Source organism: Geospiza fortis, unplaced genomic scaffold (genome assembly GCF_000277835.1).
Source record: "Geospiza fortis unplaced genomic scaffold, GeoFor_1.0 scaffold13, whole genome shotgun sequence".
NCBI lineage: Eukaryota > Metazoa > Chordata > Aves > Passeriformes > Thraupidae > Geospiza > Geospiza fortis.
In genome coordinates, this window is record NW_005054384.1 from 1,123,780 (window position 1) to 1,147,182 (window position 23,403).

The 23,403-nt window shown below is 42.5% G+C and overlaps 1 protein-coding gene across 4 annotated transcripts in view; it reads left to right on the forward strand.

Annotated features, from left to right (window-relative positions):
* Positions 1 to 23,403, forward strand: part of CALD1 (caldesmon 1) — a 171,272-nt gene that overhangs the window by 87,962 nt on the left and 59,907 nt on the right. For all 4 annotated transcript variants that reach the window (XM_031060512.1, XM_031060513.1, XM_031060515.1 and 1 more), the window contains one exon: positions 281 to 392. In XM_031060512.1, the coding sequence (XP_030916372.1) occupies positions 322 to 392 (71 nt within the window). In that variant the 5' untranslated portion in view covers positions 281 to 321. The remainder of the gene's footprint in view (positions 1 to 280; positions 393 to 23,403) is intronic.

Genomic DNA, 23,403 nt, shown 5'->3' on the forward strand with positions numbered 1-23,403 from the left:
ATAGCTAGTCTGTGGCTAGCAGATGTATACAGTCCTTGCTTGAAGCATGTTGATTTAATTTTAACTAGGAAACTAAACGCAGGCACGGGCTATGTTTATTCTACAAGACATTTCATTAATCTTGTTTATCTCAACAATACCGAGGAAGTTGAGTTTTTTTGATGGAAAAAGAAAATAGTTACAGCGAAGCTAAGGCAGCAAAGCAAAACTAAATGGACTCAGTTGGTTAGATGCATCCCTTGTGCTTTCACTCTCATCTAAGTGCTCATCTCCCTTTTAGATTTGGATCTTCCCAGAGCTTGGAACTCTTAAACACCCACCATGGATGACTTTGAACGCCGCAGAGAGCTCAGGAGGCAAAAGCGTGAGGAAATGCGCCTGGAAGCAGAGAGGTGAGTTACTGCAGCTGGAAAATGGTGCTGGTGCCTGGCCTTTGATTAGCAGTGGCTGTGAAGATTTCTGCCTTATCTTCCAAAGAGTCCTTGTGCTAAAGATATGTTCCAGAAAATCAGCTTTAGTTAATATTGTGGGGTGTGTGTTGCCTAATTTCCTTAGACTGCTGTAAATGTCTGGCTCCTAGTTATTTTGCTACATGGATAAATGGAAACAGCAAAGGTGGTGGAATATGGCATAGAAATATGGCAATATTTCTATGTTTTCTATGGCAATCAGAGAAAGGAAAGCTCATCCTCAGATGCTGTGTGGGTGCTGTGCAGAAGGGATTGTGTTTGCCAGATATTTATATATCAGATATTATATATGCTAAAGGTAAAGTTGTCATATATGAGTTGAAAGCTGGGATACAATTGATATATGTAGTATATGTGTGAATTGTCTGCCATTACTGGGCAGTTGCTGTTATGTTTGTACTGCCTGTTGCTTTTTATTAATTTACAGTCACTTTATGTGGGCAGCAAGAGCAGCATTTGCTATCAGTTGTCACAGATTTACTTTGGTGAAACGAGAGCAGAATTTGATGTGGGTATGATGATGATGTCAATTTATGAAAGAAATACCATGACAATATTGGGAATGACATTTCATTAACTAAACCCATTTTACACCTGTACAGTTCTGTTTGCTGTAATGAAATTTCGTGATTTACACTGGTATAAGCAGGGAGAAAGGCTCCATTTATTTTTGAAATGTCTTCAGTGATAAAAAAATTTGATTTAGCTCATTAACACTGCATTGATTAAAAAAAAAAGCTGGGTTTAAGCACATTTTGTTCTAATTTTTGTACTTAATTCTGAATAGAGACTTCATTTTTGTTTCTTCTTCTTTGAGCAAAGATGTTAAAGGAAAGGCCAAGACCTTGGGGTTTGCTGGGAATAGAGGCCTTGAGTGGTCTGTGGAGGATGTTAGGGGCTGTAGTTTGGGATTTTCTTTAGAAAAACGCCACTTGGCTTCTCTTTGAAGACCTCCAGGCTCTCGTTGAGGGTTCAGAGGCTGCAGGGTGACCTGGGCATCAGCTCTGTGGTGTGGCTGGTTTGGGCAGGCAGGGACAGCCCCAGGGTTGGGAATAGTGGGCTCTGCTCTTGCCATCCCTGGAGCTGAAGCCCAGGGTGTCACCTGTGTCCCATCCTGCTCATGGGAAGGGGATTTCCCATGTCTGGGGTGCTTTGCTGGGGTTTAGTGTGCTGCTTTCATGGAGAGGGTAGCTTGGTGGCAGCCTGGCTGGAGGGGAAGGGCTTGGGCCCATGTCCCTTTTTCTCTTCATCACTGCAGATGTGCTCCATGCCCTTTCCCACACAGTTGAAGGCTTTCAACAATAAATTACTGTATGCTAAATCTTGCTGTCCTCCCTTTGCTGCTGCCAGCTTCGAGCATTCAAGCACAATGAGTCAGACCCCTTAAAAGTCACAAGACTGCTTTAAAAATCTCAGGATCTTAAAAATAATTTAGTCTGGACTTTGTAGTTTTGGTTTGCTTTAACAATAACAGAGCCTGATTCTCAAGTTGGGATTTGACTCCGGGAGCTGGGACCTCCCAAATCCTGCCCCAGAGAGGGCAAAGTGGGGCAGGAGCTGAGCATCTGCCCCCATTGCAGGGCTCACACAGAGGGAAGGGCAGCAGCACTGGGGCTCTTATTAACAAATGAATATGTGATGCTGCATTGGTTTTGGCGAATCCAGATTTTTGGGGATTTGGGGATCAACTTTGCCTTTAATAATACGACCACAACACGTTCACATGTCATAAGCTGCAGAAATCTGCTTGCCAGGCTTTCCTCTGAACACTTTCAGGTGGTTTATGAAGTGGGTTGTGCAGCATGGAGGTTGGAAATGCTCCTTCATATGTTCTGAGCAGAGGCCACTTCCCCAGCTCTCCCATCAGGGGGCTGTACCCTTGCTGTGGGGAATCCAGCACTGGTGGAAGTCATTTCTGCTGGGAGATGGAGAGATGGATATCTCTGTAGGCTGTGACATGCTTGCCAGGTCTCCCAAACACTGTTTAGGCTTTGAGTAGAACAGCAAAGCCAGAAATGCCAGCAGCCATTCCATCAGCAGCGTTGTAACTCTGCATTTTGCCTTTTCCTGGGATAAATGTCCATTGGAAGCCTGTCTTTCTAGCAGGATGCTGTGCCCGAGAAAGACTGAGGGGTGAAAATGTAGCAGCATGGACTCCTGCACCACATGCCCAAGTGGCTTGGTGTTATCATGCCTTCTTCAGAGCCAGAGGCTCTGTTGCGAGTGGTGAGGATACACAAGCTGTCAGGTTCCCAAGTGCCTGTGATGCTGGAGCCACTCGTGTCCAGCTATTTAATCTTTGGAGAAGCTTAGTGTAAGCTCAGTCCTTGAGATCTGATGTTAGGCTTTGTGTTTGGGGTTTTTTCCCATTTTCAGTGTTGGAAATGATACTTTTTTGTGCTGTGTATTCTGGGTTCATATGCTTAGGACTGATCCTGAGAAGTCATTTTGTCTTTTGAAGACCAACATTGCATTTCACCCCTGGTATGTGCTGTGGCTAGTAGTTCATGTAGAGGCAACTCAGATAAAAATTGACACCAACTCAAAAACAAAGTGTTTTTGTTTTTTTTTTGCATTTTAAGTTCTTATGATTTCAAGGTACTCCAGACTTTCTGGATTCCCCACACAGGCTCACTGTGCCCACCCAGAAATGTTGTCCAGCCAGAGTTATTTTTTTAAACTATTTATATTTGTCTGGATCTCTGGAGGCCTATCAATGTGTTTGGAGCAGCACTGCAGACCTGTCTAGGGGGCACATTTCCAACAGGAGACATATGGGATGTTGTCCAGCTTTCTCCCAGGCTGTCAGATTTATTGCATGTGCTCAGCCTGGCAGGGACCCAGCATCTCAGGTACCTCGGGGGGGAAGGAGACTTTTCAGGCACAGCCTGGGAAAGCCAGGACAAAGTATGGCAGTGTTAACTTGTGCCCATCTGGCAGCATTCTGTATCTGCTGTGAGGTCGGGGAAAAAAGGAAAACCTCCAGCTGTTGGGGTGATGGGATGTGCTACATCTTTAACTGCTCTGTGGCAAAGCTTTGGCTTTGTGCTGCTCCCCAGGGGCAGGGGGACTGCTGTGCCTGGGTTTTATAAAGCCCTGAAGTACCAGCCTGGGGCCAGAGGGAAGCTTTGCACTGATTTCAGTGGCCTTTGGATTAAGCCCTACCTGAGTTATTCCAGCCAGTTGATTTATGAGGCAGTGGCAGCCCTGGAAGGAGCTGGGTGAAGGCTTTGCCTTCCCAGCCCCAGGGTACATTGTGTTCTGGAGTGTCAGGGCTGTCACAGGAGTGAGCTGCACGTAGCTGACAGGAACAATCCCATGTGGAATTGGAGCACAGGGGACTGACTTCTTTCAGCAAGGGAAAAAACAAATACCACCTGCTGCTTTGGGCCTCTTCCTAGGCAGTAAAAGATGTTCTCTTGAACAAAACCATCGGGTTTTGTCATTTTGATGTTGTAACTGATGCTGGAAGAATTTAGCCTGGAGCTGGGTAGAGTCTGTGTGTGTCTGCAGGGGTGGTGCTTTCTGAGTATGTTGCTGGTCCACTTCAGTCTGCTGCTCTGAAAAATTGAGGTGAAATACTTCTTGTAATGACAATGGACCTAATTTCTTGACTTCAGCCTAACCAAGAGCAAAAATAAGCCCCTTGAACTCTCTAAAGAATATTTCTCAGGTTAATCTCTTTAGCACTTAAGCCTCAAATTTGCAAGTGGCTGACTTGCCATTGTACCAGCAATGAATTTTCACTTCACTTTGTGTGATTGTTGTTTTGTTTGTATTTGGTTTTTATTTGTTGATTTTATTTATTTTTTTTTTTATTTATACTAGGAAGTTGATCCAACTTGCTCCATTGTCAGATCATCACTACTGCAGACTTCAGGAAGGTCTTAGGGTCATTGTCAGGCTGGCCTCCATTCAGCTGAAGCTTAACTTTGCATTTGAACCAGAGTTTTGCCCTGTGTCATGCTCTTCCTTAAGGGATTGCAGATCACATCATGGGGAAGGAGAGATGTTGGTCATCCTGTTGTGAAAATGTGGCAAAGAGAAGGGGTTAACTAGATCAAGTACCAGTTACTAGTACTACTAGTTATTTATATACTAGTAATTATTACTAGTAATTACTATTACTAAATTCACCCTAAAAAAGGTTATGTGAGTAGGACATAGAGAAAAACACTGCCACAAAGCTGTATGGTTCCTGATATCATTAATTTCTAAAGGCAGTGGTCAAAGATTGCTTTATTTTTTTTAAAGAAGATCCTGCAGGTTGGGGATGGCAGCAGCCCTGGCAGGAGGCTAAAAATCTCCTGGGTTAGTAAATTGCTTAATGCAACTTTGGCTAAAACAAGACACGTGGTTAATCCCAACTTGGTATAAATGAAAAAAGAAGTTAAATGAATTTCAGTTTGGATCTGTGAAGGAGTGTAGAGAACTAGAAAGCTATTTCAGGTGCTTTTTGCTGTTCCTGTTGAGCCTGTTGTAGCTCTGGTATGACACAAAAGACTGATTCACTAAGTTAAGAAGGCCAAACCAGCAGGGTACATCTTTGCATGTTTTTTTATCTTCTGGAGAGGTTAACACTGGACACATTTGTGTCCTTAGCATCTTAATGCTTCTGGAGAGCAAGGAAGTGTCATCCTTGCCAGCCACAGAAAGTAAAAAATGTCCTTCTTCTGTCCAGGACAGAGAGGGTAAGCGTGTGCCCATGTCAGATCAATGTGAATGACCACAAATAACTTTTGAAGCTGTTTTTCATTCATGCAGTGGAGTTAGCCCTGGTATGGGGTGTACATTAGTGAGAAATGTTAGACTGTTCTGAGTTTACGAATTACACAGAAATGGCTCCTTTTTGATTTCCCTTTTCTTGAAGCAGTAGGAGTTGCCCATTTCTTGTTCTCGAGCGTCTGGTTATGTTTTTATGAAGAGTTCTCAGAGATTATGCTTCAATTGAGGTTGGTGTTGAGGAAAGGAGAATATGATCTTAATACAAGTTTTCAGTGAGTGCCTGTTTGAACATAAGAGAAGCTGGTTGCATGTGTTCCATGTCATTTTTCAGTGTTCATGTTTTATTTCAGAATTGAATTTCCCCACAAGTTAAGCCTCTGTCCTAAGGGCTGTGCTTCTGTCTATTCCAAGCCTCTTTTTCCACTTGAAAAAAATTACAGTGGTTTTATCTCTCCATGAACTTCACATATCCTGAAGTTGCGAATATTTTGGGGATTTCTGTTTGTCTTTCAGTAGAATACTCACTTTTTGCTAGAGCCAAGACATGACATCTTCTGCCCAGGAGTTAAACATTGAGGCACTGAATAAATAAGATTAGAGATGCGTGAGAGTTGAGAACAAATTGAAGCAGAGTGCTCCAGCTGTTAACCTGTCTTCACAGCTGCCTGGAGTTCCAAGACTGACAGGACATATTTGGATTGTTGAGGTGGGTTTGGCCCTTCACACTGAATCTCTCTTGTGCAATTTTTGGAGTTCTCAACCCAGGCAGAAAAGCATGACCCAGTGGCTCACTAAAACCTTCTATACTGCAGGCACTCTCAAGTGAGGGTGGATACTAAACAATTCTTTGCTATTGCAGCATTTCAAATGCCCAGGAGGGAATAACCAAATGTATGGAAAGCTTGGTGCAATTCAGTGGTTAATTTTTTGTGTTTTTCAGATTGCATTTTCTTTGAAATGCAAGAGAAATGTTTCATAAAAGCAGTTTTCTTCTTCCAGAGAGCTAGACATACAGAGTATAGTCTTCACTGAGCTGAACCCACTGAAATTCCTAAACAGACAACAAAATCAGGTCCTTAGTATTTAATATGATAATCCAGATTATGGATTATAGTGTGTTAAAATCAGTCTGTAATCTGTGTACTATGTGTGCTGTACCAGCCAAGCTTTTAGGACAGCTCCAATCTAGCACCCAGAGAATTGGCAAAATGCCCCATCTTTCATCTCTTGCAAACACCAAGGAATTTTGGAAATGATTGGGTGAAAAGAATCCCCTGCAATCCTGTAATCAGGTAACCCACCTACTGCCAATGGAAAACCTGCCCTTTGTTTCCCACTGTAAATTTATTAGCTTTAACTGGATCCTCATGAGCTGGATCTTATTTAAATATCTAATAAATACAGGCATGGAGACACAGATTTTTATGCTTTTTATTGATAATTCTGACAAGCATGCCTGCTTAAAAGAGCAATATAACATGGAATTGAATAATGATTTTCAGGATTAGACCAAAACATAGGTACTGCACAAAGAAAATAATGAATCTCAAGAAATGGAGCTGATATAGCACAAATAAGTGTCAATAACTTTCCTGCCATGTTTAGGTTGAAAAATTACATCTATGTAGTATTTTAGATGCAAGTTAGCAGTATGCAGTCTGTTAAGCCAGGGCAGACTGCAGCACTCTTGCATCTCTGCCCCTTCAAACAGTGTAAATCATATCTGCCACCAGCATTTTCTCATACAAAACACTTCAGATACTTGAAATGCAAAAAGGCTGTGTCAATGAGCATTGGCCTAAGGTTGCGAAGGCACAGAGGCTCCAAACTTCCTGTGCCATCCACAGCAGGGCACGTAACCTCTGTTAACTCCACGTGGCAGAGACCAAAGGCATTGCCCTAAACTGGCTCAGAGTTAAAAAAGGTTCTGTTCTTGGTCCCTGATCTACTTCTGTCAGACTCCTAGGCAGGGAAATCCCTGCATTTCTTCCTAGACAATAAGGATGTAACTGAGCTCTCAGCTGCTTAATCATTTTCCATGTGCTTGATATCCACAACTAGGGCAAGTGGCAGAGTTAATTTAATTCATTTTATAAAGCATTCTCATGCCATAGGATTATGTTTACCTCATCACACAAATGCACGTGCTTACAAATGAGTTGGCTGAAAAATCTACATTAACCCTTCTTTTGACTAAATAAGACCTTATATTTAATTTTGTTTAAAGAAAAGCAAAGGGAATACTGGGTTGTTCCCATACAGAAGAAGCTGATGGTTGAGTATCCCTGTGTCTTAGGAAAAGTCCTAAAGAATACTCTTCAGGCAAATATGTTTGATAGATTTACCTGCAGTAACGTACTCTGTAGGCTGCATATGTGGGTTGCAAGGGTCTGGACAGAAGAAGAACTAATGTCAGCCTTTAAAACTGCAAATTTGCAGACTTGGAATGGTATCTCTTAGTTATTACATTTAAATGCCTTCTTCTAAGAGAACAAGAGCATTGTTGAACTTATGCCTCATGATGTTACTATTATTCAGGGCATTCTGGGTTCAGAATGGTAGAAATTATCAGACATGAGAGAAATTGCAGTTATTGCCCAGCTGTAAGAGTCTTTAAGGAGTAACATGAAAATAAATTTAGCCAGAGTATTTCTAGGAGCATCTGCTTCTCAGTGTGAATTTGCATTCTATTAACGTCTTTATGATCTAATATCTGAAATTAATCCAGATAATCAGAAGATGAGATTTCCCCTTAAAAAGCTGAGGCCAACTGGTTTGCAGGGATAACAGATGAAATGAAGTCAAATGCTAACAAGTTTTACACACGAATAAGCAGAGTTATGTAAACACTATCAGATTGCTGGCAGCCCAGGCAAAGCCATCCCTTCGCAGCTCAGTTCAAAGAACCACAGAGGAAAAATGTGATTTACAAATGAAACCCCAAGCTGATTTCAACTTGCAGAAGCATCTCATTTGGTCAATTAGCTTCTGCATTTTTGGCTTTGTGCCTTGAAACAAGTTTTTAATTACTGAAGATAAATGTTTATAAGCAGCTTTATTTCTCTCATTGTAGCCCACTTATTGGCTCGTGCTAAACAAGGAAAATCCCTCTTGCCAACAGATTGTCCTTGCCTGATCAAGGTCTTTCATAGCATGAAGGAACTCATCAGGTGGCTATGCTTCTTGGGCTAATTAATTCATCAGCACACAGCTCAGGAAGTGTTCCTGGCCAGAAAAAAGGTCAGTGGGCAACCAGGCCTTGTGAAAAAAGTCTGGTGACAGCAGAGTCCTCAGGAGCCTGAGCAGAGGGTCAGGTCAACACAGTGATACAGCCACAGATCAGGAGCAGTAGTAGTTGTGTTGGTGTTGCAGCTGAGCCCTCCTCTTCCTGGGGAGCAGCAAGGGTGATGGGAAGTGGAAAAGTAAGCAGGATGCATTTCTTTTTGTTTATTGGAAAGTATGAACCAGTGGGTAGTGTATGTGACAGTGAAAGGTTACCTTCATGTTGGTTGACATTAAGGAAATATAAATAGATGCTGTTTTGCTCCTTTTTATGTCAAAACTTGTTGGTTGGTCCAAATAAACTTGCTTATTATAAACTTATATAATAAGTAAACTAATATAATAAATAAACTTATTTATTCAAGACTATCTTTGCTAGATAGTCTTGAATAAAAGGCCAGCAAGTCTGTCGTGCTGACATAGAAAATCAAGGGAAGGCTGCAACTCAACAGCAAGTTGTGACTATCTTTTTTTGGTTTTGGGGTTTTTTTCTCTGACATTTTTCTAAAAACATGCCTCAGTTTCCTTTAAGGTAGGTTGTGACCCATTTTCAATGCAGACATAATTGAAGCAGACAGCAAGGACTGCTCTAGCAAAGATTATCTTCTCGGTGGACTGGGTTCTAGAGCTGAGACCAGAAGAGGTGCTCTAAATTGGTACCCAAAAGAGGTACTCTAAATTGATGACTCCACCAAACTTTTGAGCTTCTTCAAAGGTTTGGTGAAGTTACTTCTCTATGCTCCTACTTTCCTCTTCCACCAGCTTGAGACCACATTTTGGTGTAGGCAACATTTTGGTGTCTGGATGATTGATTGATTGAATTGCACAAGTACTCCCTTCTTAGTGAGGCCTCTTTCACCTGATGCAGACATATCATGGCAAATTTTAAAGTCAATGAAGTGCACAGAGTGGAAAGAAACCAAATCACCATGACTTGATTTACTGCTGGTCAGCTGAGCCTCTCTCAAGGTGGGTTTTATTGTGAAACAGCTTGGGAGGGGTGAGCACAGTCACATTTGCACTGGGGGGTTTTCACAGATTCAATGCACTTGGTTTCAAACCAGGTTGGAGGTAATTTTCTTCTATTTCTGTGCACAAGCCAGGACTCTGTAGCTGTGATGCTCTTCTAAAGTCACTGAGAACACAGGCAGTTATGTGTTCACAAGGCACATCTTCCTACCACCAGACAGGTTCCTATAAGTAATAGCTTAATTTGGAGAAATATATCTTTTGAGGTTGGGAGGTTGCTTTTGAGCAGAATTCCAACAAGCAGACAGTGTTAACAGGAGCAAGCTGGTTTCATTTATAACACTGTCAGCCCTCTAGTGATAGGGAAAAGATCATATACTCAGTGTATCAATCCTGGGAATTTCTGAAAGGCAGAGTTATAATTACAATGGTGAGAAAGATATAGGGCTGAAGTTGGCTCCAGAGCAGAATGCTTGCTTAATCCAAAGAATAAAACTTTTTCCATCTGTGTTTTTTAGCAGAGAAAAGAAATATGGTGGTATAAATGGCTTTAAACGAAATGGACCTTTTGGGAGCGGGGAGAAACAACAAGCAGGAAGCCTCACAAATTTGTTTTTTGGTCTTCACCTGAATTCCAAAACTATTACTCAAAACTTAGCCATCAGATTTTCACAGAAATGCTTACAGCTGGATGTGAACCCCCACAAAAGGCTGCCTCTCTACCTCCCACTTTCAGTGCTATCATCTCCTCCGAGGACCAGAGCACGGCAGAGACTGGAGAGGAAAGCCCTTTCCATAATCCATATACAGAAGGGTTTTTTTGTCCTTGTGCCCCCTCATGAGATGATTATATCACTGAATTGGCATGCCACATGATGCCATCCCAGAGTCTTCCACCTGCAGTGTGTTTTGTCCCTTTTTCTCACATAGAAAATATTTGGCTAGAAATGAAAAAAAAAAATTGTGTGTGTATTTCCACAGGAATAGGATGATGTAGTGTCTTCAGAATAGGTTTCCTTGACTAGCCTGTGATCACCAAACTGAACAGTCCTCAGCTTTTCCAAGTTCATTTTCAGCCCACACAAAATGACAAGCTTGCTCTGGGCACTGTTGCTCGGATCATTCCCGAGATTCCCCAGCAGCCACTACTTCAGTGTCTTAATAAGGCAGTACCAGAGCTGGGAAGGACAAGGAGATGGATTTTCTAAACACTGGCTACACATGGGTTCCTTTTATGGTCCAGCTTGCACAGTGGGGTATTCCTCTGAAGGTCAGGACAGGGATAACAAAGTGCTTCCCACTGCAGCTAATTTTTTGAGTGCAGGCATCATTTGTCTGGTGCCACACATCCAGGCTGTTCTGAGGAAGAGGAAGAAATTGTTGGGTAGGGAAGTGTGGAAAGAAGGGGAAAAAGCCGGGCCTGAAGTTCTGTGTATTTGGCATTGATGCTATTGCTGCAGGGTGGATGGATTTGTGACTATCATGATGGATGGATTTTGCTGTTATTTCACAAAAAAACGTCCCTCAGAATGTCCTCTGTAGGATTTCAGGGATCAGGTCATCCCACAGCAATACCAAGGGCAAATTTTCATGTCACGGCCATGAATTTGGCTCTTCCTTCTCCCAGCAAAATGAGATAGAGTGCTAATGACCTTTTCAAACCACTGACTTATGATAGCTGGAGGGTTTGTCTGTGCTGGAATGCCACAAGAGGAATTTGTTTAAGGAAAAGATTTAATTCCACTCCCCCTTCCCCTTCTCTCTTGTACAAGCTAGAGAGTCTTTTCTCTCATTAGCATGTAATCATCTTAGACTGGAGGATTGAGTAAGTTCCTTCAGGGCTATATTCTCATTTCTCACCCAAATTTCTGATGGCATGGATAAGTAATTTCAATATTGTAATCAGAAGGACTATATTGGTGATTAAATTAATATGAGAAAACCTCCTACTAAGTAATAAAAATATCATCATGTTTTTTCAGGCCTGAATATAAGTGGAGGATATACATAAATTGAATTAAGAAAATATATCTTCAAGGCAAACCTGAAGTGTTCAGGCAAATCCAATGGACTTGTAATCTAATTTTTAGTTTACTGATTATTATCAGATGGCCTAATACAGTACCTAATAAACTATGAAGATAATGAAAGACTTCAGCTGTGTCACCAGCTCTGACACTGTTTGAGTAAAGAGAAGTGCTTGAAGGTGTTGTTTTGGTGACTCATATCTTGAAAGTCTTTCTTCATCTGTTTCCCTGTTGCTTTGCTGGCTCCATCCTGATTTCACCTATGGTGCTCACATCATCCTTACAATGAGATCCTGATGTACTGCCTTTGATATCGCCATAGGTCTTGCATGCTTGTGGTTATGCTGACTTTGGAGGAAATGTGACTTCTCAGTCTGTTGGCTGTGTGGTTTTGCTGGATAGAGTATCTTGCTTTGAGGAGATAAAGGCATAAATGCACAGAAGTGGAGCAAAGACCACAACACATACAGTTTAGCTGATGAAAGCTTTTAAACTCCTCTCTTTGCTTGAAGATAACAGAAGAATTCTGAAATTCAAGCGAATAGAAATGAAAATGTTTTAAAGAAGGGTAGGTCTATGAGGAAAGGGTTGGCTGCCAGTTAAACTCAGGGGACCCATTTAACAGGCCATGTCACACGTTCAAAGTATTCCATGCTAAATTGCATTCTCTTTCAAGGCTTGCCCTCCTTTCATTCTGAATCCTGTTTTTGCTGGTTGTGCATGTTTAACAATTACTCTGGATTTGAGGGATTGGTGTAACTGAGAGCAGGGTTCATCTGTCCCATCCTCATTCCACTGCTGGAAGAAATTCTGGTAAGATGTCGTGGTGACTAGCAATGACTTTTCCATCACCAGCCCATCTTCATTTATTTATTGGTTGTTCTTCCCTCAGCTTGGGCTGTACCCTGTCATCAGTTTCTAAGCCAAATTCTTTATGGAAGTCAACAGGGAGTCCCTGCGCAAAGGGAAATGACATAATGTTGCCCTTTAGTCCTACCTACAGAGAAGCAGGCTTGGGAAACGTACAGATTTTCCTAATTAGCCAGCACTGAATTTACAGCATGTGTTCATTTTCTATTGACATCCGGCAGCAACCCAACACGTTGTAAATTCGACCGTTTGTATTCCAGACAATTGTTTTTAATCAAAATATTCTGGATGTTGTCTTTATTTGCCTTGCATATGGTAGATGTTGGGGTCTTCAGTGCTCTGAGGTAAAAAAATGTGCCACTTGAATGGGCAACATGGAGTGTTCTCAGCTAAAAATGTTTCCTTGTCCCATTGGAGTGCATGATTTTGTAGGCTGCCACCTTTTACTGCATTTTGCTGGAGATGTGTGTCTCTACAGTTTGTGAAACACTTTTGATATGAAAGACCCTTCTGTAAATGTGAGCTGTTATTATGTGAACTCTCACCTTCCACAAGGAAAGGGCTTCTGTGTTCATGACCTGCTTCTGTAGTGCCTTCAAGCTGTTCTTCTGCAGCACAGGATACACAGAGTTGTAGAATGGGTTTAAAATTGAGACTTTGCTAATAGGACAGCCTCTTTGCTAGTTAGAATTCAGACTCTTTAAAGCTTAGATGTTTAATTAGATGAAGTAAGAATAAACATAAAGAAATCTGGCCAGAGCAGAGTGCTTGAAAGGGAGCTGAAAGTGATTCCTTCTATTGGGGAATAGCAATGCCTTTTTTACTGCTTTTTCTCCTCATTTTAGCACTGTAGTGCTTCTCATGATGAAAGCTGCTTTGTACACCTCTATAACCAGAGCTTCTGGCATTTTCTCAATTATTTACTGAATGTGTGTATATATATATATACACACACATATCATCCTTTTAGCAGGGTAGTTCTGTTCCTTTAGCTTTCCAAATGGGGAATGAGGAGGAACTCAGCCACAAACCTATCAGAAGGGATGTAGGAGTGCTTTTGGCTTGCCTCTTTGCTTACCAGATCTTCTCCAGGCTCCAGAGGTTGGAGAATGATGTGCAAATCACCCAGGCCCACAGCTTTTAGCACCTGTACTTTGGTACAGGCCCCTTTTAGAAGGAGAAGCCATGAAAAGCAGCCTTGGTCACAGACTTCAGGAATCATTCTCTGGAAGTTTTAAGGTCTTTGGAGGTTGGCTCACCTCTGTTACATCTAATAAGGACTCTGTGTATGTTTTATGGCAGGGAAATTGCATGTGGAGCCACTGCTTATCTCTGTCACTGGCTGTTGGCTCCTGGATGTTGATAGGGAGATCTTGCAGTGTGTCTGCTGGTGATTTCTCCTGGCAAGGGAGGCTGATAAGGTGGATAGGCTGATAATGCTGGGCCTACTGGCTGCTGGGTGGCTGGCACTGAGATGGCATGAGGTGATTTGCATGGGCTGCAGGGCTTTTATGGAGCAGCTATGCTTTTAATAAACCTTTTCAGAAGCTGAAGAGGAGTAACACCTCCTTGTAACCCCTTTCCACCTGGATTTTGTGGTATTTCACCTCTACAGGTTTTGTTTGAGGAGACTGAAGGGTGTTTCAAATGCCTGTGTGAGCTTTAGAGTCGCATCTTGAATGGTCAGTGAACAGGGCGCTTTAATGTTGCTGAGCGTGTGTGTGAGAGGAGGATGTGGGAGACATCTGGAGACTTATTCTGTCCAAAACTAACAAACAAGATGCTGCATTTTTGGGAGAGCAATCAGAAATTAGGGCAGGACCAATACCAGACCCTTTGACTGGAGGTGCTCTTCTGCCATTTGTGAACTGGATTCATCATCTGGGACAGCAGCTATGGCCGTATCAGACAGTATTTGTGTGTTTTCTTCTTTCCTCTCTCTTTTCTTCTTTCCTCTCTCTTCTCCTCTCTCTTCTTCTCTTTTCCTCCTAAACCAGAGCCATGACCCTGTTTCTTGTAAATGTACCTTTGTCATCACAGCTTTAGGCTGTCATAACACATTTTACCTCAAGCTCCATCTTTAATCGCTGAGTGGCAGACCTGGGAATAGAAGCCATGGCTCAGCCACAGGACCTCATTGCCTCTCCAGGGCAGAGAACAGCTGGGAGCTTTCTTACAGAGCAGCCTGCTCTGCAGTTTGCTTGCAAGCTGTATTTGGGTCCCATAAACTGGGGCAAATGCCACTTCACCTTGTAATAAAGAGCAGTCTGAGTCTCAAAGGGCACAGAACTGCCTGCAGTTCAGGCAGAAGAGGGGAATGTGGTAGCTGAGCCTGTGCATTTAGTGAATGTTAGGAACAGATAATAAATTAAGACTTTTAGGGGTGAAAAAAAGAGGTTGCTTATGTAACCCAACTGTATTTGTTAGGCTTCCTCCTCCCTAGCCTGGTTCCCCATTATTTATCAATTAAATATGCTGAGAGTAGTGAGCTGTTGACCACGAAACCAGGGAGGGGAGCTGTGGGGTGTAATAGTTGTTATCCTGTTCCAAAAGCTGTAATATGGATACCAGAAAGAATGAGAGGCAGATGCAGAGGATGCTGTTGAGTTGCCATGGGTAGAACAGAATGTTCTGCACTATCCAGCCATGGCTGTTGCTGTGTGTAAAACCATACAGTATGAGTGAAATGTGGATGTCAGTCTGGAGCTCTTGTGGGGTTTATAGGCTCCTCATTATGTTGCTACACTGTGTGATAGATTACACTGCCATTTAAATTCCTCAAACCAGCTTATTTTGCTGCAGAGACTTTGCTTCCACTGAGAGTTGCATGTGAGTGAAGAGAGCCTTATCACTCAGGCACTCCAAGCTCCCTGTTTGCTGTTTCTGCTGTCAGCAAAATCCTGATTGACTTCATCACAAAAACTGGATGAAATGCTTGTAGGCTTGTTTTCCATGAAAACCTGGATGGCTGGAGGGGGAGCTAGGAGAGAGTGCTGAAAACTGGGAATGCTTACCCCAAACCCTTTTTCGTGTATGAAATTGAAGGGGGAGGGGGACAAATTCTACATTTCCTGCAAGGTGACAATGAGCAGCTCTGGTTTTCTCCAGATGGAGAACATTCTCTGATGATTGCTCCATGGATAGAGGCCTTGCCTTCACTGAGCTGTGATCCTGGTGTCCCTAAATTGTGCTTAGTAACTCCTCTTTTGCTGTACTTCAAATCAGTGTTTTTCAGTACTATTTGGAGTCACAAACTGGAAACAAACATCAAAAACTTAAACAAGTTTCAAGGTCATATTTCGTTTAACCTGTTATTCTTTTCCTGAAGAGCAAGTCAGTCCAAATAATGACTTTTAAAAGTCTTTTTAAAATTCAAATATTAGCTTGAATTGAAGGAGCCAAACTGAAACCAAACCAAAGCTGAGCTGAAAAGTATACATCAGTTGAACTTTATGAGCAGAGTTGTACTGCAGAGTTGCTTACACATGTGCAGTGAAGGGAAGGACCTCTGCTCTGAAATTCTTGTCATAATTAACACAGGGTGTGCACAGCTGATTGGCAGTGAAATGGCAGAACATACAGTCAGGCAATTACAGATAACACAAACTGTGGTCAGGACTCATCAGATTGACTGTGGAGTCGCTGGCAAATGTGACCCAGACACGGGGATTGCACAGAAAGATGAGTTTTATAGGAAGACCTAAAAAGGAACAAAGCAAAATCTCTCACCTGCTTCTACACTCCAGGATGTTACTGCTTGCCGGAGACAAAAAGGAAGGACACAGTTCCTTTGGGGGAGTTAAGGTGGGGCATTTGTGACCCTGTGAGATCCATCTTTATCATGTACAGGTGTGGGGATCCCTCTCCCCACTTGGATCATAGGTGGGTCTTGTTCTAAAAAACCACATCAGCAGTGGCTGCAATGCGCTACCATGAATTATCCAAACAAAGCCTCCCGTGGATTTTAAAAGTATATTTACAAGCAATTTTATTTTTCCTTGTTCAAGGCTGAAGGCAACCAAAACAATAAGAAGTTGGCAAGTGCTGGGAGTGATCAGACCAAGGCTAGTTAAAAGATTTAAGAGAGGAAGAACACATTAGGAAGAATAAATTTTTAAAGCATCTCCCATGAGCTGAGTTGATGACTCTGCCACAGGTGGTTGCCCAGTGGTGCAGGATCATGTCCAGGGTGTGGGGGTCCTCCTGAACTGTCCCAGGCAATCCTGGCTCCAGGCTCTTGCTGTGAGAGAGCTCCTGGGCTGAGACATTTGCACACTCTTTATTTCAGCTCAGCACCTCGCCCTGCAGTGCTCAGGTGTCAGCCTTTATGGCAGTGGGCATTTGGCCTGTGATAAATGTACCAAGGGGCTTTTCCTTCTCTCCCTTGAGTACTTAAAGCTCCATTGTGAGCATTCAGGAAAGCTGTGTTTAGACTGAGTTGGAAACGGGTACCAGCATGGCTAGCTGACGCAAGAGTGGTTTATTTTCCATTTTAATAACTCTTTAAACAGGTCCTGCATTTGTATGTAGCTCCTTTGTTGGAATAAAAATCTTTGTTGGAGGCTACCAGACAGCTATAAATAGCTGTCGTGAGTATTTATGCTGAGGATAATCTCAGGAGAAGATATTTTTAACTTTGCACATTGTTTAGAGTAGGAAATTCTTTTAATGCCCACATTTTCCATTCCCAGTGCCATTAGCTTTTCCCCACCCCCTCTTACGATGTGTGCCTCGCTCGCTCTTTCTCCCTCTTATTTCCTTTAAGGTTCAAGGTTACAGCCAATCTGCTCCAGAGGCAGACTTGAGTTTATTATTTTTTTTTAAGGAAAATGCTAACTTTGGCCTTTTGTGACTGTGTGGGAATTGAGTTCATTTCATGGGGCTATCAGAATGTAAACGGGATATCTCACCAGGCTGTCCCCGTAAATTGGGTAATGAATGAGCACTTTATTTCTGTTTCTCTCCTGCATGGAACTCATGTGCTTGTTAGAATAACAGGGGCCAATCTATTTTATACTCCCACAGAAAATATTCCACTTTATTTTGGCAAGTTTGGGAGAGCTGCTACTTGTACCAATACTTAATGCTGGACCAGAAAAAAAATAAAAAAAATAAAGGCATTATGCTGAACTAGACTTGCAAATTAAAAATATGGTCCACAACAAAGCTTGTTCTTACACAAGCCAATACATAATTTCAATCTACAAAATCATCAAATATGTGTTAAATTGAAAGTGAGAGGTGCAGGCTGTGGGCCAGATTGAAAGCAGGTAAAATTTGACATAATTTGATGTGCAGCCTTTGAGAGAAATTCACTGTTTACTTGTGATGCAATCTAGTCAGACTTTTTTTATTTTTCACAATTCTCTTTAGTCTTAAAAGAGACTGACTCATGCAAAGCCTGACGATAAATGGGAATTGGGTACCTTCTAGACAGAGAAAACCTAGATTGTCAGTATGAAGGATTATTTGTCAGCAAAAAATATGTGAGATCTGTCCTGTACGTAGAGTCAGATTTTAAAAGGTATTTCAATACGTCTTGAGATTTGCCTTTGAAATCTCTTTTCATCTCATGGGGCTGCACAAAAGACAATCTGTGCTCTTGAAAACCTCACCCAAGCTCCCTGCTATTCCCAGCAGCCCTGGAGCATCTTTTAGCCTGTATGAGGGGATGGTGTTTTGTTTTTTTTTTTTTTTAGAAGATGAAAGAGGTTTTAAGCTTCTCTTTCTCTGCACAGTTGATAAGGATTTGTGGCCTGTAACCTACCTGCCCATGTTTGTAGAACAGTGCTGTTGACTTCATGGGAACTGTTTGTGTTTTTGACAGCTTGTGTTACTGTTAATTTGACTATTTAATTTCTGTTTGCCACGTAAATATGTAGGTAGACGTGCACACATACCCTGCAGTTTTGAAATGCTGCTGTGCTGGAGGCAAGGGCTGGTGGCCACACAGCTCATTTGCTGCCCTAATGGTTAAAGAAAATTAATTGTGAGGACAGGAAAATTTAAAAAAAACAAACCCTTCACTGCAGACTGTACCTCTCTTTGGCCTGCTGAGTGAGCAATGTCATGATCACAAAGATCAGGGCTTAATTTCCCATCTGTAATGTTGTTTGCCTGAAGATCAGAGGTTATTAAACATGACTACTAAACAGAAAATCTGACCTTCCAGGCTATGCAAATGTCAGAGAAAGGAGCTTGGTGGGTGGAGAGAGGCTGAGGGCTCAGATGGACCTCACAGGGGAAATGGTGGTCTGTGCTGAGCAGACCAGCCAAAGGGTTGGGACCTGCTGTCCAAAGGCAGCTGATGACCCCACCCAGGCAGATTTTTGTAGTCTTGGAAGGTCTCTGCTGAAAACCATCAAGAACCCACCTGGATAAGTGTGAGCTTTGAAGCCCCCTGTGCTCCCCTTGCTTGGGCTCAGCTGGGAGGAGCTGGCTAATAAAGAGGGATGGGAACGATGGAACTAGCCAGAAAATAAAAACTTAATAATGGAAAGGAACAAACGTGGTGTAGGTACAGAGACTAAATTCCTAAAGGCCCTGGGGATGGGGCAAACCCAGCCAGGCACAGGGACACAGACAGATCCAGTCAGAAAGGTGAACTTAGATCATGACCAATGGTGAAGGAAAACTGGAAACTTGACCAGAAAACTGGAAACTTGACCAAATGTAGGAAGGTTTTATTAGCACACTGACTGGCTCCCAAGAACCCATGGTTCCTACTGTGGTCTGGTCAGGTGTCCCCTCCCCTCAGTGCCCTGCGTGCCAGGGTTTGTGGCCAAATCCCTGTGTAAAAGCACCTGAGGTAGAAATCTCAGCAGGGTGAGATCCCACAGATAAGAACAATATGAAATAAGCAGCTACTCTGGGGGAATTCTGGCCCTCTGCAGGCAAAACCCAGGAGAAAAAGCAACAGCCAGATGGAAGCAGGACTTGGTGCTATGCCCTGCTGCAGAGTCAGTACTGGCTGTGTTATTCCAGCAGGGAGGCCAGAAACCATGGAGGTCAGCAAGGATAAAGGTGATGGATTGCAGCCACAGTGATGTCTTGACTCCCAAGCCAAAGGTGGCAGGGTGTGCTCCAAATGGAAGCTTTCTGCATGTGCCACAGCCTTGACTCAGAGGTGGCTTTGCTGAGTGAGCTTGCAAGGGTGCCAGGTGCAATGAGTCTGGTAAAACCTGGCTGCAGACCTCCAAGTTTCTTACATTCCCAGTTTATGATTTCTTTCACTGTTACCTTGCCTTTCTTATCTGATGAAACTGTGGCTTTATTCAATCTCAGTATTTTTCTCCTTTCTCTGTTGTCTAGAATGTGACCAGATCAAATTTCTCACTTCTGTCATGACCATTAGTAGTTTAGTTTTTTTTTACATGAAGCTTTTTTCAACAGTAAAATCTCTCCCAGACTGTAGTTATATAATATTCAAGGTCACAGTAATCATAACAGAATCTACCTCACTTATTAGGACTGTGGTCATGGAAATTAAAATTCCCTGGGAAGATTTTTTTTGCAGGATTTTGCTACTGCACACATAATTCATGAGACTTGATCCATGAAAGATGACGCCATTTTTAGGCCCATTGCATTGAGCTGTTTAGTATCCTAAATTTTTTAGTTGTGAGGTAAAACTAAAAAGCCTTTGGGCTTCTTCTCCCAGAGCCTAAGGAAAGAAAAAGTTTGTAACTGCAGAATTTTTAGATATTGGTGTTGTATGCACATCAAGTGGCTTTGAATCCAAAGTGTCATATGATTAAAAATCAGCATTTTTATAGATGTACAGGGTTTTCCCAGACACCTTGTGTTGCCCCTGTGTCCTCCCTGCTCAGCTCTAGCTCACAATCATCCTTACAGGAACTATTCATGTTGGAGGAAAAGCTTTAATGTGCATTTAGTGGTTTCACTGTGAGTGGAGGAGGAATGGTGAACCAGGGGGAAGATGACCAGCTGTAAAACTTGTGTCATTTTCTCCATTCATATTTATCTATTTCTAATATTCTTTTTCCTCTCTCCTGGATAGCTGGGGATATATTTACTCTTTGAAAACTGTGATGCCCTATGTGATAATTTTCAGAGATTGTCAGGACAAGAAATTTGGTGCAAATTTCACTGAAAGAATAACTTGTTGCCAAAGGGATCTCCTCTTCAAGTGTCTTCTGACATGAAAATACAACTGAGCCCTCAGTATTGAAAAGTTTATTGTAAACAAAGAGATGTGTCCAGTTACTTGGGGCTTATGGGCTCCCCTCCACGAAGTAAACACAGGATGTGATTTGTGGGGGCTCTGTCATCAGTGAAGCTGCACTGAGATGAGTTTGGCTTGATCTTTGTCAGGAGCTGTCTAGCACAGCTCCTTGCCAGAGGTGACTTCAGCAGACACATCTGATGCCTTGAGAGGGCTGACCTATAGCAGAGGCTGGATGGAGTTACAGAATAAAGCAGGGATTTATTCAAAGGGTCTCCTCAATGGATGCACCTTGGGCAGCGCAAGAGCCCAGCCAGGGCTGCACCCAAGATGAACCAAAATGGCCCCAAAATGCACAACCAGGCACGGGGTCTGTCACTGGGATCAGTTCTGCTCCATTTGCATCTTGCAGTTCATTGTCCCATTCCAGCTTTAGCCCATGCAGTCCCACCCTGCTTGTTTTTCTCTCTCCAGCCCACGGTGTTTGTGCTCTTGGGCTGAGATTTGGATCATTTGTCCTTGGTGCCCAGCTGGAGCAGGAATTGTTTTGTCTCCCTGCTCTGTGCACAGAGCTCACCATCCCTAATATGAAGCTCAGAGCTAAAGAAAACTCTGAAGCTTACACACGAAAGCAACACAGAATCTGAAAAAATATAAAAGCTAAACCTGAGGCATCACATAGGCACTGCTGATACACAGCCACTGCTTGATCAAACCTTTTGTTAAAGTCTTGCAAAGCAGTTAGACCTGGTAATGGTTGATACAACACTTTTGTGGTAAGAATTTGTGCTGCAGACATTCTTCTGTGCCCAGCCTCCGTGGGGAGGAGCAAGGAGGACTCCTCTCCTTGGCTGGTGTTATCTCTTTAGGATGAGCTGTAATAGCTTGAGGGGTTATCTCTGCAATCCTTTGGGCTCCCACTGCCAGTATGGCAGGTGCTCCCTCCAGCACAATCTGCTGAAAGGTTTTCATTGCTGTTCTTAATGCAGATTGAGCCTCTGACTGCTGTAAAAATACAGCAATTCAATAGCAGGAGTGGATGTGTGCTTCCTTGGACTGCAGTGTGTCACAGAATATCAATATCATTGCCACGTTTTCCCTGGGTAAGGATGCCTCCAAAATTTATGTGGTGGCTTCTAATCCATCTGTGTGGGCTACAAGACTTGGACTTGTACACACTCCTTGCTGTCAGCAGGATTTAAGGAAGTTTTGAAGAGCATTGCTGTGTTGCCCCCTTGCATTTCTGGATTAGATTCAAGTTTTATTCAGCTCAGCATGTTTCCATCAAGGCAGGCCCTCTTTAATTCCACTAGTGAAAGTATGGAGGGCGTGTGATTTCTGGTAGTGCACGGGTGTGCTGGAGGTCACCTGAGGTGTGGAGAGCCTTCCCAATAATGCAGCAAGGTGACAGCATGCTAGGCAGAGGATTGAAATTACTACAGAGGAAAAACACTGCCAGAACAACAAAATTTTGCTAACTGATCTGTGTTGAAGCAGTGCCTGACTGTGTCACCCTAGGGCCTTGGTGCGACAATGCAAATTCCTTGAAATTCTGCCTTTAATTCTGAAAGGATGATAGTTTGTTTATAGTGTTCCCGTAATTAGATGGTAATTCAAAAATAATTTTGGAAAAGTGTTTGACATCAGTAAAAATGTTCAGATCTTAACTTCAAAAAAAGCACAGGCTCTTGTAAATATGGACAAAGGTAAGGGCACCATGGAGTATCACAGTAAGAGACCCAAGCCTGTGCCAATAGTTGTTAATTTCGAAGGAAGCATTAATTTCCTTTTCCTGTTTTTCAAGAATTTTTATGTGTAGGAGAAATGCCCCTGCTGCATAAACATTTTTTAAAATAATGGCTTTAAAGGGCATGAACGAGTGCCTGAATCCAAATGTTTTGCTAGTACTTAAAGACTCTTTGTTTAACTCTTGCTTCCTTTTTTTTTCCCTTCTTTTTGACATAGCTATAATATGGCTGGAGCCAAGATCAGTATAGGGCAAACGTGGCCAAAAACCAATAATAAAATAATAGTATCTGCCTGTCCATCATAATCTGCTCTATTTGCCTGCCTAATACTTTAGCTAAAAAGAAAAAAAAAAGGCAAAGCAGGAAGAGGAAAGGATAATTTTCTTTCCTCTGCAGCTACAAGAGAGCAATTTGATCCCAGCTTTGGGTTCACTTCTCACTGTATTTCCTTTGGGGACATTTGTCATCCTTCTTCAGGGGAAAAGAGAAACACCAGGTGATGTTTGTTTCTGAGAACATCATTTTGAGACGGCACCATGTGTGCTGGACTGTATCTGGCTCCCTGGATAAATAGAGGAGCACATTTGGTGTAAAGAGGCTAAAATGGACCCACAGACAAGGGCTGGAGCACCTCTTAACTGCAAGGTGATCTGACATCAGTTACAGAATTAATAAAATTCTTTGCGTGTGTTTTTGGGGACGCACAAAGCTCTTGGGGGGAGATTTTGGAACCCTGAGTGCTGAGAATTTTAACTTTTCTGTGCTGAGAGACACAGACCATCAAGAGAATATTGCATTTGACCTGAGCCCATGAAGAAGGCTTCCAAAACTGATTGATAGCTGGGATTATGGGTGTGTAGTTTGAGTAGAAGTGTGTAAAGTGGTGGAAAACTTAGAGTTTAAGGTTTTAGAATACAGTAATATATATGAAGCTAAGATGGAGGTTTTAGGGCAGAGCCTGGTCCTTCTTCCTCACCTTCTTCTCCATGAGTTTGGGTGGTGTTTTGTAATTGGACAGAAAAGTCCACATTGCAGGGCACGAGGGATCAGTTATTGGGTTAAAAGTAAAAATCATTTAGGTGTCATTTCTTAATTGGGTAGTTTAGCCTTAGGAGACCTTGTAGGGA